The sequence below is a fragment of the Populus euphratica genome, unplaced genomic scaffold (assembly GCF_000495115.2).
Source record: "Populus euphratica unplaced genomic scaffold, PopEup_1.0 scaffold806.1, whole genome shotgun sequence".
NCBI classification, from domain to species: domain Eukaryota; kingdom Viridiplantae; phylum Streptophyta; class Magnoliopsida; order Malpighiales; family Salicaceae; genus Populus; species Populus euphratica.
Genome location: NW_011500669.1, coordinates 34,995 through 52,773, shown reverse-complemented (window position 1 = coordinate 52,773; position 17,779 = coordinate 34,995). Strand labels below are relative to the sequence as shown.

At 27.2% G+C, this 17,779-nt stretch overlaps 1 protein-coding gene across 1 annotated transcript; it reads left to right on the top strand.

The window, feature by feature from the left end:
* The first annotated feature begins 10,437 nt into the window (after nucleotides 1-10,437).
* On the top strand, nucleotides 10,438-10,833 carry LOC105115918 (AP2/ERF and B3 domain-containing transcription repressor RAV2-like). The gene has a single exon (XM_011013000.1). The coding sequence runs from the start codon at nucleotides 10,438-10,440 to the stop codon at nucleotides 10,831-10,833; it is 396 nt and encodes a 131-aa protein (XP_011011302.1).
* The last annotated feature ends 6,946 nt before the right edge of the window (nucleotides 10,834-17,779 follow it).

Sequence of the window (17,779 nt, the reverse complement as noted above, 5' to 3'; positions counted from 1 at the left end):
ACACCGGCAAAGCTAGGTGAATTAAAGTTTAGTGGCTTTGGTATTGTAGTGTATAATATATTTTTTAAAAATATTAAAAATATTATTTTTAAATATTTTTATGTCAATATATTAAAATAATTAAAAAACACTAAAAATAATTTTTCAAGCAACAAAATATTTTTGAAAATCATAAAAAAACTAAAATATTTCTAAACACTCACTTATAAATAATTTGTTAAGTTTTAGTGATAAAATATTTTTTTGTAGATTCAATTTCAATGATAAAAATGAATTTAAAGGGATAGTTACTCTCAAAATATTAGATTTTTTTAATCTATTCTATCTCACATATTTCTATCGGGCAACTTTTATCATTCCATCGCATATCTCATCTCTCACGTCCTACAATATTATATTGCCCTTCCATGGAAGGACGTCAAGCAAAGCAAGCTAGTCAATACATTCTGTTTAATAATGCTCACAAAAAAATAAATAAATAAAATAAAATAAAAAACCTACAAGAACTTTATTCCATGTCGTGACCACATGACGGATGAGAGATCATGGAGGTTGATAGCTGTCACTGTTGATAGCTGTCACTGTCACTGTCCCGTTCTTTCCCCCCTTGTAAATAGGTAAAAATTGTAGCATTCATGATAATTATAAAAAATATTATGGATATCTATCAAGACTTTTTTACAATAAGATTCCAAAAGATGTAATGAACACCACTTGATAATACCGTTAAAACAGTTATTGTTAGCAATTGTTCATATAAACAATAAAATAATTTAATATATATTTTTATTTACTTGATTAACAATTTTATACTGTGACTCAATAGTCGACACATAGGAATCACATAAAGTTATCGTGGATGACAGACAATGTGTTGTTTAGTGGTGAAAAAAAACAGCTTAGGTGCCCAGGCCTGTCTACGTGCATCTCTATAATTTTTTTATTGATTATTTAGATTTTTTTATATGTATTTTCTATTTTTTAATATAATATTTTTATTTAATTTTATTGATCATTAAGTTGATAATAAATTATTTTTTCATAATATAATAAAGAATTTTTATTTTATTTTTTTCTCAATTTTATTGTTTAATAAGATATTTTTAAAAAAAATATTTGGATTTTTTTATTTTTTTATATGATTTTTTTAATTTTATTATTCAATATAATGTTTTTATTTAATTTTATTATTTAGTATTGTGTTAATTATCTTTTGGATCTATCTAGTTAAAAAAATTATTTCAAAATATTTTTTATATAATTTAATTAATTTTTTTTCCAATTTAAATAACGATGCTAAATTATATAACAATGTTAAAAGTTTTCGACAATCTAGATGTAATTTCTTTGCACTCAAATTTTTTTAATTATTCTGTCATCAGTATCAATTATTTTAATTCATCGAATCGTCATTAATAGAGCTTATTAGAACCTTTGGTTGCTACTCAATTAAGTTGATGTTGAATTTCTGCAGGATTAGGGCGGAAAACCACGGAAGAAGTGATGATGATAAAAATTATTTATATTTAAAAATATATTAAAATAATATTTTTTTATTTTACCAAGTAAAGATCCGGATGCCCTAAGGAATTTTTTTTTTCAGTGTTGTATGCCTATTTTATACATAACCCATAAAAAAAAATTAACGCCCCCTGAAAAAATTATCCTAGTTTTGGCCAATCCTCCTCCTCATGATAGACAAATATTCGATACTCTTTATCATTTATTTCGTAAGACACCTTTTCAAGTAAGGTTTTGATAAATACTACTTTTTGGATTTTAAATCTACCTTTAATTGAGTATTTTCATGCTTCAATATTTTTAAAAATAAATGAATAAAATAATATAATATAAAAAATATTTTTAAAAAATAATATAATTTAAAAAGTCATGAAGAATAATTGCAACTCGTCAATTATAAACATTAGTAGTGATTTCTTTTAAAAATAAACATAATTAGATAAAATTTATAATAAAAAAATAAAAACAAGAAAGAAAATCTTATAAATATATCAAAACTTCAATTATAAGAATTTGATGTGACCCAAAATCTTCCTGTTACATGTTCGTGATCTTGAATGCCATGGGAAGAATAACAATAAAAATATTTTAGAAAGAAAGAGAAGGCATTGCAACATCTTAGAAACCCTAGGAGGCTAGAGAAATATTATTAATAAACAAGTTCCGAAAGAGCCTGCAACGGCAAGCCCACCTGAAGAAATAGAACAAACTTGTATCAAATCAATTATAAAATTAAAACTAGCTAGACCTGCCCCACGAGTAGTACGAAAAATTACAATTAAAAATCTATTTGTTCAATGGGAACATATTATTTATATATATATATATATATGAAGTTGTGATGATTTTTTTAATAAAAAAATATATTTTTTGTTTTTTAGAAAATATAATATGTGCTTTAAAAGGGTTATATTAAAAAAAAAATCATTTCACTTCCTACCAAAACACACCCTAATCAGTGTATGACCTTTACAAATTATAGGTATATATATATTTTTTTAATTGATTAAAAATGTTATATCTTTTAGAAAAATCATCATACTTCCACTCAGACTCACCTTAATTAGTTGATGACTTTTACAAATTATAGGTCGTGAGTTTATTTCTAGTTAATTTTGTGTTTGATGTTGGATATAATTTTTACTGTATAAAACAACACAAAATTAAAAAAATTAAATTATATTTTTGTTGTATTTTTTTACGTGTGTTTGTTTTAGAGATTGATTTTGTATTTATTATGGTGTATAACTCTTGACACTACAAAACACAAGTTTAAAAACATAAAAATCATACTTTTGATGTTGTATTTTCTATTTTATGTATGTTTATTTTTATGATTAATTTTGTATTTGTTAACTCTCAACAACACAAAACACAAAATTGAAAGTATATTTTTGGTGTTATGTTTTTTCTTTTATATGTTTGTTTTAATGACTGATTTTATGTTTATTATAAGGTACAATTTATAATAGTACAAAATACAAGATCAAAAGAATGAAAATCATACTTTTGATATTGCATTTTTTTTATGGTTAATTTTGTATTTGTTGTGGGTTACAACCCTTAAAACTACAAAATACAAAATCAAAATCATGCTTTTGATGTTGTATTTTTTACTTTTATAGATATTTGTTTTAATGGTTGATTTTGAGTTTGTTATAGGTTATATCCTTAATAGCATAAAATGCAAGATTAAAAGCATTAAAATCATGCTTTTATTGTTGTGTTTTTTGCTTTATATGTTTATTTTAATGATTGATTTTATATTTATTATAAAGTATAATACTCAACGCACAAAACTCAAGATTATACTTTTGTTTCTATGTCTTTTAATCTTAGTGATAGCCCCCCACCACTAAAAACAATTAGAAGAACAGAAACACACGCCAAGAATAAAATATTACTATAACTTTTGTGTTAAAGTATTAAAATAATATATTTTTTTAAAATAAATATATAAAAAAATCTAAAAAAACTAAAAAACAATAATTTAAAATAAAAAAAATCAAATTTTAACTAAAAAACAAAATGAAAATCAATATCAAACAATCCGTCAATGTTCTAGTCCACAACTTGGTCAAATGAATTGCATGGCTTGTGTCAATTTGCTTTGTTTTTTTTTCCACATCAACACCGTCTTTCTTCTTCTTCATTTTATATTCTGCCACCTCAAAATGGGAACTCATGTAATTACATAGATTCCCTTTCAATGGATTCCTTTCTTATTCTAATCTTAGTAATAATTTTTTTATGTTTTTTGTTTTCTCAATTAATTAGTCAACGAGGACAATCGCACGATTCCTTTATTTTATCATTTGCAATCTCTCGATGACCAAGGTGGGCCAATGTGCTTCCAAAATAGTGCAATCCCAAGATTATCGATGTGTGCTCAAAGCTTTATAAAAAAAGAGAGAGACGTCCATTCTCAAGTGCCTCTTCTGTCCACTTGGCTAACAAAGGGCAAAACTTCACCAAGATACTTAGCCCTGCTTATCTTCCTACAAGATCCTCAGTATCATCCCAGTATCTGACGCCTATCTCAAGTTTTCAAGTTCATGTAATGGGCTTATATATATATATATATAAAATAGAAGCTTATGGAATAGTTGACTACCTGCAACATGCTAGTGTAAGGTTTAGGTAAGATGATGACTCAGGAGAGTTGATCTGAATTAATGTTTTTTAAATAAAATAAAATTGTTTTAACAAATTTTGTCAAGAATGAACGAAATAATATCTTGTTTGTTATTATAATCCAATCATATTTTTTAAATATTTTTAACTTTAATTTTTTATTTATTTTGTATATATATATATATATATATTGTTTTGATATGCTATATAAAAATAATTTTTGTAAATAAAAATATATATCTAAACAAAAAATAAATTTAAAATACTAGGTTTTAAAAATCGAAAGCTGGTTCATGTCTCATCAATAAACTTTTCATGCATGTAATCTGCAAATTGAAAATCAAGTATATTATATTACGAGGATAATTTTTATATGTAGGATACAACTTTGATGAGTTGAAACTTTGCTATTTTCAGCTTCTTTCTTTATTATTTCTTTCTTTCTTTTTTTAACAAAAAACCCTTGATCTTTTGTGGTGAAAGAATCACCGATGATGAACCCTTTCCATTCATCTTTCTATTGATCTTTTATTTGAATAAATTTTGATAATCATGAAGAAATAAAATATTTCGTTATTGAAGTCTAATGATGCTGCAGCTTGTTTATCCATCGATGATGATTTTAAAAAAAATTATGTCATCAAAATTTTTTATTTTAAGAAATGTTTAATAAAAAATTAAGAGAATTCAATTTAACGATTCTAGATTGATTGTTAGTGATCAGAAACGTTATTAGTAAGTCATAATTTTCATAATTATTGAGTTTTGAAAATAGTAATGTAATAAAAATGTATTATGCACTTTTTAATGAGTTGTTATATATTATGATTAAAAAAGAAAAAGAAAAATTCAAGCCAGCCCTCTAAGCCGGGGATGATGTGTATGACTTGCGACAGCAAAGGCAGTATCACTCAAGCCGCTGTGACCGGTACTTAATTTATAATAAATGGAGAATTCTGCTGTTAAACGACGGCTATGGAAGTTGCCGTTCCGGTGTTGACACTCAGACGACTAGCTCGACAGTACGGAAACAACTGGAGGAATTGACTAGGTATCAACTCTTGTATTTTTTTTATTAATGTTAGTATTCATATGTATATTTTAATTAATTTTATAAATTTTAAAATTAATAATTATATAAATCTTTAGTAATTATAAAATTAATAATATTTAAATTAATAATATTTAAAAAATAAATTTAAAATCAGATCAATTTAACTATATCACTCAGAATTTATTAGTTATTCTATTTTCATCCAAAAAATTGGGTCGTGGGCTAACCTCAAATTTAGTACATGTAATTTTTTTTTTAATGACCAGAGGTGTCTTTACAATAATATAACATGGACATTAAATTCATCTTCAGTTTATATAAATACAGATTATTTATTAATAGTAGGAAAAATTCACTCAACCTTAATTTTAATAGCTGATGAACGAATCATGTACACATCACTTAACCATCAGATCAATCTTAGTTATTAACTCCTCACGGGTCTGACAAGACCTGATTAACTGAAAGTTTAAATTGGTTTGAGTTAAAAAATATAATAGAAAAAATTAACTTATTTTGACTCAATTAAAAACTTTATTTAACTTGTAACTTGATCAGTTAGAGTAAAATCCAATAAAAATTTGATTAATTTTTTTTTAAAATTGAAAATAATAATAATAAAAATGAACTCATCTCCACTTTGATGAGTTGAAACTTTGCTATTTTCAGCTTCTTTCTTTATTATTTCTTTCTTTCTTTTTTTAACAAAAAACCCTTGATCTTTTGTGGTGAAAGAATCACCGATGATGAACCCTTTCCATTCATCTTTCTATTGATCTTTTATTTGAATAAATTTTGATAATCATGAAGAAATAAAATATTTCGTTATTGAAGTCTAATGATGCTGCAGCTTGTTTATCCATCGATGATGATTTTAAAAAAAATTATGTCATCAAAATTTTTTATTTTAAGAAATGTTTAATAAAAAATTAAGAGAATTCAATTTAACGATTCTAGATTGATTGTTAGTGATCAGAAACGTTATTAGTAAGTCATAATTTTCATAATTATTGAGTTTTGAAAATAGTAATGTAATAATAATGTATTATGCACTTTTTAATGAGTTGTTATATATTATGATTAAAAAAGAAAAAGAAAAATTCAAGCCAGCCCTCTAAGCCGGGGATGATGTGTATGACTTGCGACAGCAAAGGCAGTATCACTCAAGCTGCTGTGACCGGTACTTAATTTATAATAAATGGAGAATTCGGCTATTAAACGGCGGCTATGGAGGTTGCTGTTTCGGTGTTGACACTCAGACGACTAGCTCTACAGTACGGAAACTGGAGGGATTGACTAGGTATCACTTGTATTTTTTATTTTTATTAATGTTAGTATTCATATGTATATTTTAATTAATTTTATAAATTTTAAAATTAATAATTATATAAATCTCTGATAACTATAAAATTTATAATATTTAAATTAATAATATTTAAAAATAAATTTAAAATCATATCAATTTAATTATATGACTCAAAATTTATTAGTTGTATTTTCATTTGAAGGATTGGGTCGTGGACTAACCTCAAATTTAGTACATGTAATTTTTTTTTTAATGACCAGTGGTGCCTTTACAATAATATAACATGGACATTAAATTCATCTTTAGTTTATATAAATACAGATGATTTATTAATTGCAGGGAAAATTCACTTAGCCTTAATTTTAATAGCTGAGGAACGAGTCATGTACACATCACTTAACCATCAGATCAATCTTAGTTATTAACTCCTCATCGGTCTGACAGCTCGGTTGAAAACTTGATTAACTCAAAGTTTAAATTGGTTTGAGTTAAAAAATATAATAGAAAAAATTAATTTATCTTGATTCAATTAAAAACTTAATTTTGATCAGTTAGAGTAAAATCTAATAAAAATTTCATTAAAATTTATTTTTAAATTAAAAATAATAATAATTAAAATTAATTCATCTCAGCTCAATAAAAAACTTAATTTAATTCATAGCTCTAGTAAAATCTAATAAAAAAATATTTAAAATTTGTTTTTTAAAATATTTTTTATTTAAAAATATATTAAAATAATATTTTTTTATATTTTAAAATTCACTCTTGACATTCCAAATACTTCGAATATTACTTTAAAACAAAGAAAAAAAATAAAAAAATAAAATATTTTTAAAATAAAAAAACAAAGAAACTCTAAATTATGCTTGCTTTAATTTTGTTCGTGCGTTTCAGCTAACTGACTTGCACTAGCTAGCCATGTATCATTAGACGTCAACATCCAGTGATAACATAAGTTGAGCGGCAAGGAGAAAACACTGCCCGACCATATTACCAGTAAAAGGAGTGTGAAAACGTAGCTGAAGGTCGGTTGATAGTGAGAGAAAAAGACAGAGCGCGTGTATGACCAGTCAAATTGTCATACCCACTTTTCCTTAACCCTCCTTAATAATATAGTAGATTATTCTTTAATCCCTGGGTTCTTATTGAGGTTATAATCTAGCCCTTCATGTTTGAAATCATACAATTTAGTCCCTTCACTATTGTTTACTTCTTTTTTCTTTTCTTATTAACATAGATTGGTTTTTCTCCAAGCGATTCAATTGCAAGATAAAGATCAGCAAGAGATTAAGCTACAAGGATTCAAACACAAGGGGTTATTTCAAAGTCCATTGAAGCCCACTAGAGAATAAAAAAACATCTCAGCTGATGCATTCTCCGAAGAAAGGGACAATTAAAAAGCATTTTAGCGTTGATTTCGAAGGTTATTCTGGATAAGATGGATTGAATTTCTCCAGGAAAAACAGAAGAAAGGTTCGTTTTGCATTCTGTTTGAGACCGTGTCTTGTAAGAACAGAGGACCCATCCAAGGTGACTTGCTCTTGACCCTTGTCGTCATGTGGAGATTTTGTGTAAGAGGACACTCGATAGTGCATCGTCATGGTGTGAGCTTGCAACTGCTCCTTGGAAATTTTCATGTCCCCACAGCCGGCTAACGTTGAATTCCAAGTGCAGGTGGAGTGTTTCTGAGGATCGGAAAGGACTGACTTGCCTGAAATTAGTTCTGATGATCGATTTCGATCTTCAGTTCTTCAAGAGGGGGAGTATTTCTCTCTTTCGTTTCTTGTTCTATGGAATATACATCCCCTTCGGTAAATTTAAAGAAAACTTAAATGGTATCCTTGAGGCCTAAATATTCCTTTTTAATTGACTTTCTTAAATACAATCTCCTTAAAAACCTACTACAAGTTATTGGCTAGTGGTTAGAGAGTTATGAAAAAAAATCAGATTAAAACATTATTATAAAAACATCAACAGTCACAGAGTCATGGGCTGACATCAATCATATGATCTTTATTATCTCCAGGAATAATTAAGACGTTAATATCTCATATCAGTTACAAGATGAGGATCTTAATAGCTTATATAATATAAAAATCATATTTTTGTTTTTTGAAGAGGTGTTTTCCATGAGTATAAACATACATCATCAAATACATTGTATCGGCTAGGGGTCCATCATGATCCATGGATATGAGCATATATAATCAAATAGACGTGCTCATTTTGTTGAATAATGGCTTCCCTAGGTGTTTGAAATGTCTAAGGATTGGCCAGAATTGATTTTGAACACACCAATTTCAATACTTAGTTTCTGAAATTAATTAAAATTTTAAAACATTCAGAGATCCAACCTCTTGGGTGCGATTTGGTCAGATTTTGGCAAGATAAGCATTACAATAAGTCCTCGAATGTCCAGAAGGCTACCAGTCTAATATTATTGGCTCAATATTTTCCACAGTAATTTCGTCTTTTTAGAACCTGATGACCATCACCACATGTTCTGACCCAATCGAATATTTATTGATTTATTTAGAAATAAGGTTGAAACTATATTTTTTAAAAATTTAAATATTTTTTATTAAAAATTAATTTTTTAATATTTTTATATTGTTTTGATATATTAATTTTAAAAATAATTTTTTAAAAAATAAAAAAAATTATTTTAATATATTTTTAAATAAAAAATATTTTAAACCGTAATTATTATTACAATATTAAACAGGAATAAGGTGCAGAAAAAAGACAAGAGGTGGATAGAAGATATACGTGAAAACACTAGGCTGAAGTTACCCTTGTTGTTTAGATAAAAAAGTAAAATTATAATAATGTTTTATTTTTTTTATTAGTTTAATTAAATAAGAGAAGAATAAATGAATTCTATCACAAGATTTGAATAACTTAAAATCCAACTGGGTTCAATTTTATTATGAGTTAATTTGGTTTCAAATCAACTATTAATTTTCACTCTAGTAACTTTCAGGTTCAACACTTCTCCATATCTTCTCAAAGAATGGATTCTAAGTAACCACACATCCAAGAGTGATGTTTTTGAGCTCTTTTATTTATATATTTTTTTAAAAAGTATTTTATTTTTTTCAATGAAAATTTATATTTTTATATTTTTTTATTAAAAAGAGTTTAAGCTCAGCACTTCTTCATATCTTCTCAAGAAAATTTTTATATTTTATTTATTTATTTTGATATAATAATATTAAAAAATATCTTTTTAAAAAATTATATCTATATATTTTTAAATAAAAAATATTTAAAAAAGTAATTGTTATTCTTCATCAAAGATGGTTACTGAGGTCTGATTAAGTTATAGTTTGTAAAAATATTCTACACGTTTCTGAAAACACACAGACGCCAAGCATACAACTAGTTGAATTCAGATGCATGAACAACACAACATGGAATGCAATATGAATATGGTAATCGGACGAGGCGATGTCCTTTTTATTTTTTATTTTTTTTCTCTTCCGATTCTCTTCTGGTCCCCTTCAAGAACTAATCGTACAGTTTGATTTTAATTTTCTCCTTTTACTGCCTCAACCTTTAATGTATATTTGAAATTTGTGATAATAATGATGGTTTAAAATATATATTTTAAAAAATATATTAAAATTATTTTTAACATCTGTACAATAAATCTATTCAAAAACATAATTTTTTTTATTTTAAATAAAAAATAAAAATAATTTTTTAAAAAATTAAAAAAAAACACTGTTTTCAAACACTAGTCAAATGCCATCCCACATACGAAAACTCGGACGGTTCCTCTCGCTTTCCCTAGTACAATCGCACGATGAGCAAGTTGAGGCTACACTGTGCCATTTGCAAGACATATAAATAAATTACCAGTACTGAGCCCAAAATTAGAATCCATCCTCAAAGACTCACTTGGCTTATTAACAGATTGATGGCAAAGTTCTCAAAGAAACTTAGCAAGACAGATGTCCGAAAGAGACTCGCAGTGCCAACCAGGTCTCTCAGCTCTCTTCCGTCCTTCGATGGTGCTCATGCTGTATATTTTCAAGCTGTAGATGAAAGTGGTGAGGTTTGGACCTTCAAATGCTCCATTCGCAAACGAAGGCACCCAAAACCAGTTCTTTCAAAGGATTGGCTCGCATTTGTTGATAGCAAGGGCCTTAAAGCTGGTGACATGATCGAGTTCCACAAGGAGACAAACAAAGCCGCCACAGCACATGCATACAGGGTTCGGGCTGAAAGACAAATCAAGATATTTGGTGTTGTTTTTGGGTATGCTCCTATCACTGCAATATCCCATGACCCCAGCAATGTTTCTGCAATATAACTATGATGTATAGTAGAAAGCCAACATGTAGCTAGCTAGTGCTAGGCATAAGGAACTGAATTACCCTGTAAATTCTATCTTACCATGCTGTTCATATTCAATTACCTAAATTGTTATGGGAATTGTACTGATTCTCAAAACATTAGCATTCTAGATTTGATCTATATTCATGTGGCAAGATTTGAATACCATGATTGTTTATAAGAAAAGACTGAGTATATGTGTGTGTACTGCCAGAAAGAGGTTGAATATTCATCAAATTTATTACACTCGACAGTTTGTGACTCATTCTAAAATTCGAATAACAAGTCAAGTAAGTTGTTTTGGATCAATTTAAAATTATATCGAAGAGTTTTATTTAATAAAATTTAAAATTATATTATTTTAATTTTTTAAATTTTTTTTATATAAAATTTAAAATTATATTATTTTAATTTTTAAATTTTTTTTTATCAAGTTGATAAGATTATAAATTGATTTGTCGGGTCAATTAAATTTGATCAAATAAATTTTATTTTATTTTATTTAAAATCTCACTCAAACTAAATTTCAAATTAGCAAGTCTTCGGGTTAATTTATCCATCCGGATTTAATATCCATAATATGCATAGTTAGATTGTGCAATTAGTATTTTTTTTTTAAAGCAATGAATTTATACAAGACCATTTACATTTTTAGTACAGTCACTAGGTGACGAGGTCCAACGATTTACTAGAAAAGGATGTGAAAGCTGAGCCCCGGCCATCCCATGGGTGAAATGATTTTTTTCAAGAAGAGTAGGAAACAACTTTTTTTTATAAATAAATAAATAAATAAATAAATAAAGCTATGGCTGCCCTTTCCCAAATTGAAGGACCACGACTCACACCAATCCAAAAACCAAAAAAAAAAAAAAAAACAATTACCGCCGCAATAGCCACCTTAATTCGGTGGCTGAATTTTATATTCTTAATTCAGAAATTGACCTTTTACTATTGGAGTGAATAAGAATAGCCTCAGCTGTTAGCGAGTAAACGAAGGTGAAGTGAGCAATTGTTAATTACACTTCCAATAACCAACAGATAAATTTTACGACCCATGGCAAGAAAACAAAGCACAAGTCCTTGAGGCAGTGATCGGTAAGCTGGACAATGATTTCCTAGATATGATAATTTTTTTTTTAAAAGTTGTTTGGTGTATCATTAAATAATATAAAAAATATATTTTATTTTATTTAAAAATATTTTAATAGATAAAAAAGATTGTTATCATATTTTTAAAATTGATTAGAGGCCAACCTAGGGTAAGACTCGGGTTATATGCCGTGTTGACCATTGACCCGAGTCAATATAAGGATAAACAATATTATTATTATAATTTTAAAATATAACTCAGGAATGAACCGGGGTCAAATTCGAGTAACAGGTCGGGTTGACCATTAACCCAGATCAACAAATTCGAGTAACAGGTCGGGTTGACCATTAATCCAGATCAACAAAAAAATAAAAATAATAATTATTATAATTTTAAAACACGACTTGGTAGTCGAATTAAATGCAGGCCTGGGTTGCGGGTTGAGACCATTGACTCAGGTAACACAAGGATAAAATTGATTATTATCATAGTTTAAAAAACTCGAGTCGAGGGTCGATGTGGGGCCAGACGAAGGTCATGGGTCGGGTTGATAATTAATCTGAGTCAATGTAAGGATAAAAATGATTATTATTATAGTTTTAAAACTCGATCTGGAGGTCGACCCAAGGCTATGTTTAGGTCATGGGTCAAGTTGACCATTAACTCGGGACAACATAAGAAAAAAATGGTTATTATCATATTTTTAAAATTCAACTAGAGGATCGACACAAGATCAGACTCGGGTCACAAGTAGGGTTGACCATTAACCTAAGTCAACTTAAATATAAAAATTATTATTATTATTATAGTTTTGAAACTGAACTTGAGGGAGGACCTGAGAAGAAGTTCGGGTCATAGGTCTCGCTGACCATTAACTCAAGTTAACGTAACGATAAAAATGATTATTATCATAGTCTTATAACCCAACTTAAGAGTTGACACTGAGCTAGGCTTGGGTCATGGGCCGGATAGACTATTAACCTGGGTCAATATAAAGATAGGAAAAGTTATTATTATACTTTTAAAACCCTACTTAAGTGTTAACTTGGGGCCAAACTCAGGTCATAGGACGGGTTAACTATTGACCCACGTTAACACAAAGATAAAAATAATCACTACCATATTTTTAAAACCCAATTAAGAGGTCAACCTAAAACAAAGCACAAGCTATGTATTAGGATAGTCAACTTAAGTTGATCTAAATTAATGTAAGAATAAAAATGATTATTAAGGAAGGTCAATCTACGTTGATCCAAATTAAAAAAAATCAAAGTAATCTCATTTTGACCGAAGAAATATATAAAAAGTTAATGGATTTCTGACCCGTGTTTTATCTTGGCTCATCTGAGTCGCAGGTTCACTAAATTTTTGACTAGGTCAAGTCGTATCAACCTTCATCTATTTCTTTTTAAACTCAAAATGATCTAGATCTTAAATCGATCGAGTCTTATCTGATTTTTAGCAAATGCAAAATAAAATAAATTGTCTAGTAGAATTCATAGCACATCAAACATAGGACAAGATTTGTCCAATCCTATCTAGTCTAATTCAATTTATAACACACTAAACATAGGACAAGATAATTATTTGTCCAATCATATTCAGTCAAATCTAATTAATATTACTTAGCATACCAAACACTACTTGAGATAACAATCAAATATCAATAATTAACAAGTAACAAATAAACTAGTTAATACATTTTTCATCGATGAGAGTTTGATTCATTGGTAGTAATTTCTTAGTTTTTATCAAAATATAACATGCTCAATTCTTAATATTTGTTTAAAATTGAATTTGATTATATTCCATGCAAAAAACCTAAATTAATTCTTCTTTTTAGCTAAAAAAAATTACAAAATTAATTTACAAGAGTTTCTTAACTAGTCCTAGTTATTCAAGGTGATATAGTTGATTTGAGAAAATTCATCAATCATATGACAACATGGATTTATATATACTAGTTAAATGACCCACGCGATACCGCTGGTCAATTTTTGTACATAAAAAATATTAAAAAAACTAAAATCTCAAAAGTATTAGGTTTTTTTACAAAGTTATATCCAAGAGTCTTAGCTTTGATTTCAACGCTGGAATTAAGAGTAATATTTATAATAACATTAAATTTAAAAAACTCAAGTTTAAGTGGGTCTGACTACAATATCAAACCCAATAGTCTTGGATATGAGTTTGGCTGCAAAGTTGTGTCATAAAAATATGATACTTAAATAGATTAATTAAAAAAACAAAACAAAGAAAAAAAAACCAACAAGAAAAAAAAAACCAATGAAGAAAAAGAAAAAATATTGAATTAACTGGGTTAACCCATCAAATTTTGAGATTCGTGTCATGAAAGTATGAGAATTAAATAGAAAAAAATTTAATATCAACAAAAAAATAAAAAAAGTTAATTAAAAGGAAAAAAAAGCATTAATTTTTTCACCATACATTGTATTGTCTAGACCACAATGAAAAGACATAAAAAGAAAGAAAAAAACTAAAGTCATCAATTTTTTCACCGTGGACTACATACAATATTAAAAGATGAAATCGAAAGAATAAAAGTGATGAGGAAAAAGAAAAACAATCTGAATCAATCGGGTTAACCGGTCAAACTTGGGATCTGAATCAATCGGGTTAACCGGAAACTTGGGATCTGTGTCATGAAAATATAATAATTAAATAGAAAAAATTTAATATTAAGAAACTAAATTAAAAGAAAAATTACAAAACAAAAAAAAAGAAAAAAAATAAAAACAAAAACAAAAACTAAAGGCATCAACTTTTTCATTGTGGATTGCACTGTGCAATCCACAGTAAAAGACTTAAAAAAAAAAGAAAAAGAACAAAACAAATGCATACACCATGAGTTATTTTTTTTTTCTTGCATAAAAAATATCAAAAAAAGTTAAGATCTAAGAGTGTTATATATTTCTATAAAGATATATCAAAAAGTCTTTGGTTTAGCTACAACGCTTGACCCAATAGTAATATTTATAATAATATTAAACTTATATAACTTAAGTTTAAGTGAGTCCGAATAGTAATATTTATAATAACATTAAACTTATATAACTTAAGTTTAAACGAGTCCGATAATAATAATAATAATTATTATTATTATAATGATAATTATATTATTATATTATATTATAATTATATCATAATAGTTTTTTGTTCTTATGTTTCTATTTTTTTTGTTTTTTATGCCTTTATGGGTTTTTTTTGCTTTTTTTTTTGTTTTTTTGTTTTAATAATTTTTTTGTTTAATTTAGTTTGTTAATAAATCCCGAATTTGATGGGTTAACCTGATTTGAATATAAATTAACCGGGTTAAACCTTCAAATCAGGTTAACCTGTCAAACCTTAAATTTGCGTCATGAAAGTTTGATAACTAAATAGAAAAAATAATTTGACGGGTTAACCCATAATTAATTGGGTTAACCTGTTAAGCTTGAGAAACGTGTCATGAAAGTCTAATAATTAAATATAAAAAATTTAACACTAACAAACTAAACTAAATGAAAAAATTAATTAAAAAGAAAAAAATAAAAAAATAAAATTCTAGGTTAACCCCCAAAAAGCCTAAAAAAAATAAGAACAAAAAAATATTATAATATAATAATAATAATATATTATTATTATTATTATATATAAATATTATTAAAAGGCTTCCCCATGCCTTTTAGTATATTATTAATAAAACAATAAAAATTATTAAAAAACAAAAAAAAACAAAAAAAATAAGGAAAAAAGAAAAAAAATTATAATATAATATAATTCTTATTATTATAATAATAATTATATTATTATTATATATAAATGTTATTAAAAAGCGTGGGGAAGCTACAGTGCTTTCCCACGCCTTTTAGTATATTGTTAATATATATATATATATATATATATATAAGGGTTCTTCACCAAGGCTCTAATAAAAAAATTTGCTCAATATTTTATTTTTAATTTCTCTCACATTTTACACTTCTCTTTGGACATAATGAATTGGATTAGACTGAAGCCAGATTTTGTTTCATCTTTTTTTATCCAAAATATTCAAATTTATTATCTATCTTTCACTTCAACCTAATTGACTCATTCCAACCTTATTAACTCAACTCAACAAATAAATTTCTCTACTTAGTAGGTAGAGTGTCAAAACTTGGCCTAGTTATCATGTTGACTCAAGGTATTGATCTAATTCAGTTGATACTTAACTCAATTGACTTGGCCAAATCTAGTAAAAAACCTGACCAAATCAAAAGTTTGAATTAAAAAAACTTGTTGTTTAGAGTAGGATTCAAACCTTAGTTTTCTTTATCATCTAAAAATGTCTTATCAACTCATTAAGACTAACACAAGCAATGTTTGTTGCTATATATATTATCGCACGTTTGTGGCATCGTGAGGAACATCCTCCTAGAATATCCAAGTGTGTATGGTGTAGGGAAATGGACAAGACAAAGAATTCTTATCCTTTATTAATGGAAAGAGAGAATGAGAGTCGTCACCTAGCATTTGATTACTAGGAATCCTAACTTGTTTCAGAGATAAGACATAGGCATTATTTGCGTAAAGAAAATGCATTAACACCCATAATACGCCTTACCTAAAATAAGTTGCATTGTTTAATTGTTTGATTAGACTAGTTGTCTGATTGTTAGGTTGTTTAAGATTGAAAACAGATCCTCTTTCATAAGGTGATTCTTATCTTATTAGGTAAAAACCTAATCATTTTAATATCAATAAAACCCTTTTAATATTAGAAATATATGTAATGTATAAGTTTGTAATCCCAAAAATTAAAAGAAAACAATTTTTTTTTGTATTTTTGAAATATAGGTCTAGTTCTCATAATTTTAATAAACTGGTTATTAAAGTTCAAAATGCATGTTAATATATATTAATTTTGTTTTGTATGAAAATATGATATGAATGTTTTTATATTTTTGAGAGATTTGGCTATATACATGAAAATAATGATATTTTTTATTTGTTTTTCCATTTATATTTTTTGCAAAATTTTGAAGAAAACCAAGTATTTTAAACTTGAATTTGTATTCTCATAATATAAAAATACAAACCACTATTAATAAAAAATTAATAGAAAAATACACGAGAAAACCACAAATTTTTTTAAAGGATTTTAATTTTTTTTCTATTTTTTTGTTTTTAATATATAATATAATATTATAATAATAATAGGATGGGCTTGGCCCAATTATATAGGTAGAGCCCATCTTGTCTGGGTCGAGGTCGGCCCAAAAGAGCTGGGTCAACACTGGTTTAAAACAGGGGTAGGGGCGATGCAGCTCAACAAATATTCTTTTCTTTTTATAGGATTGAGCCGAACCCAACCCAACCATTTTGGTTTGGGTTGGAACCGGTCCGATCTACTAAATAGTAGAGAGACTCTCTACTATTTACGTGATTAGTGAAGAGTGAATTATAATTCACACTTCACTATTCACTAGTAGAATAGTGAAGAAGGAAGACGAGGAAGAAAAAGAAGAAAAGGAAGGAGAGTAGTAGGAAGACGAGGTAGAAGAAGAAGAAAAGGAAGGAGAGGGGAAGGGGAGGCTGACCTAGTGGTGATGTTGGAGGTTTTGGTGGCGTTGATGGCAAAAGGATGGTGGTTCTAAGCGGTTGTGGGGAGAAGATGGTGGTTGTCGTTGCGATTCTTTTTTCCTTCTCTTTATAGAGGCACAACCTTCTTCTTTTCTTTCATTTTTTTTTCTATTTTTTCATCTTGTGTCTCCTATTTTTCCTTTTGGTTTTTTATTTTTGTTCCTCTCCTCTTCTCTTGTTTATATTCTTTATTTTCCTTTTTTGTTCC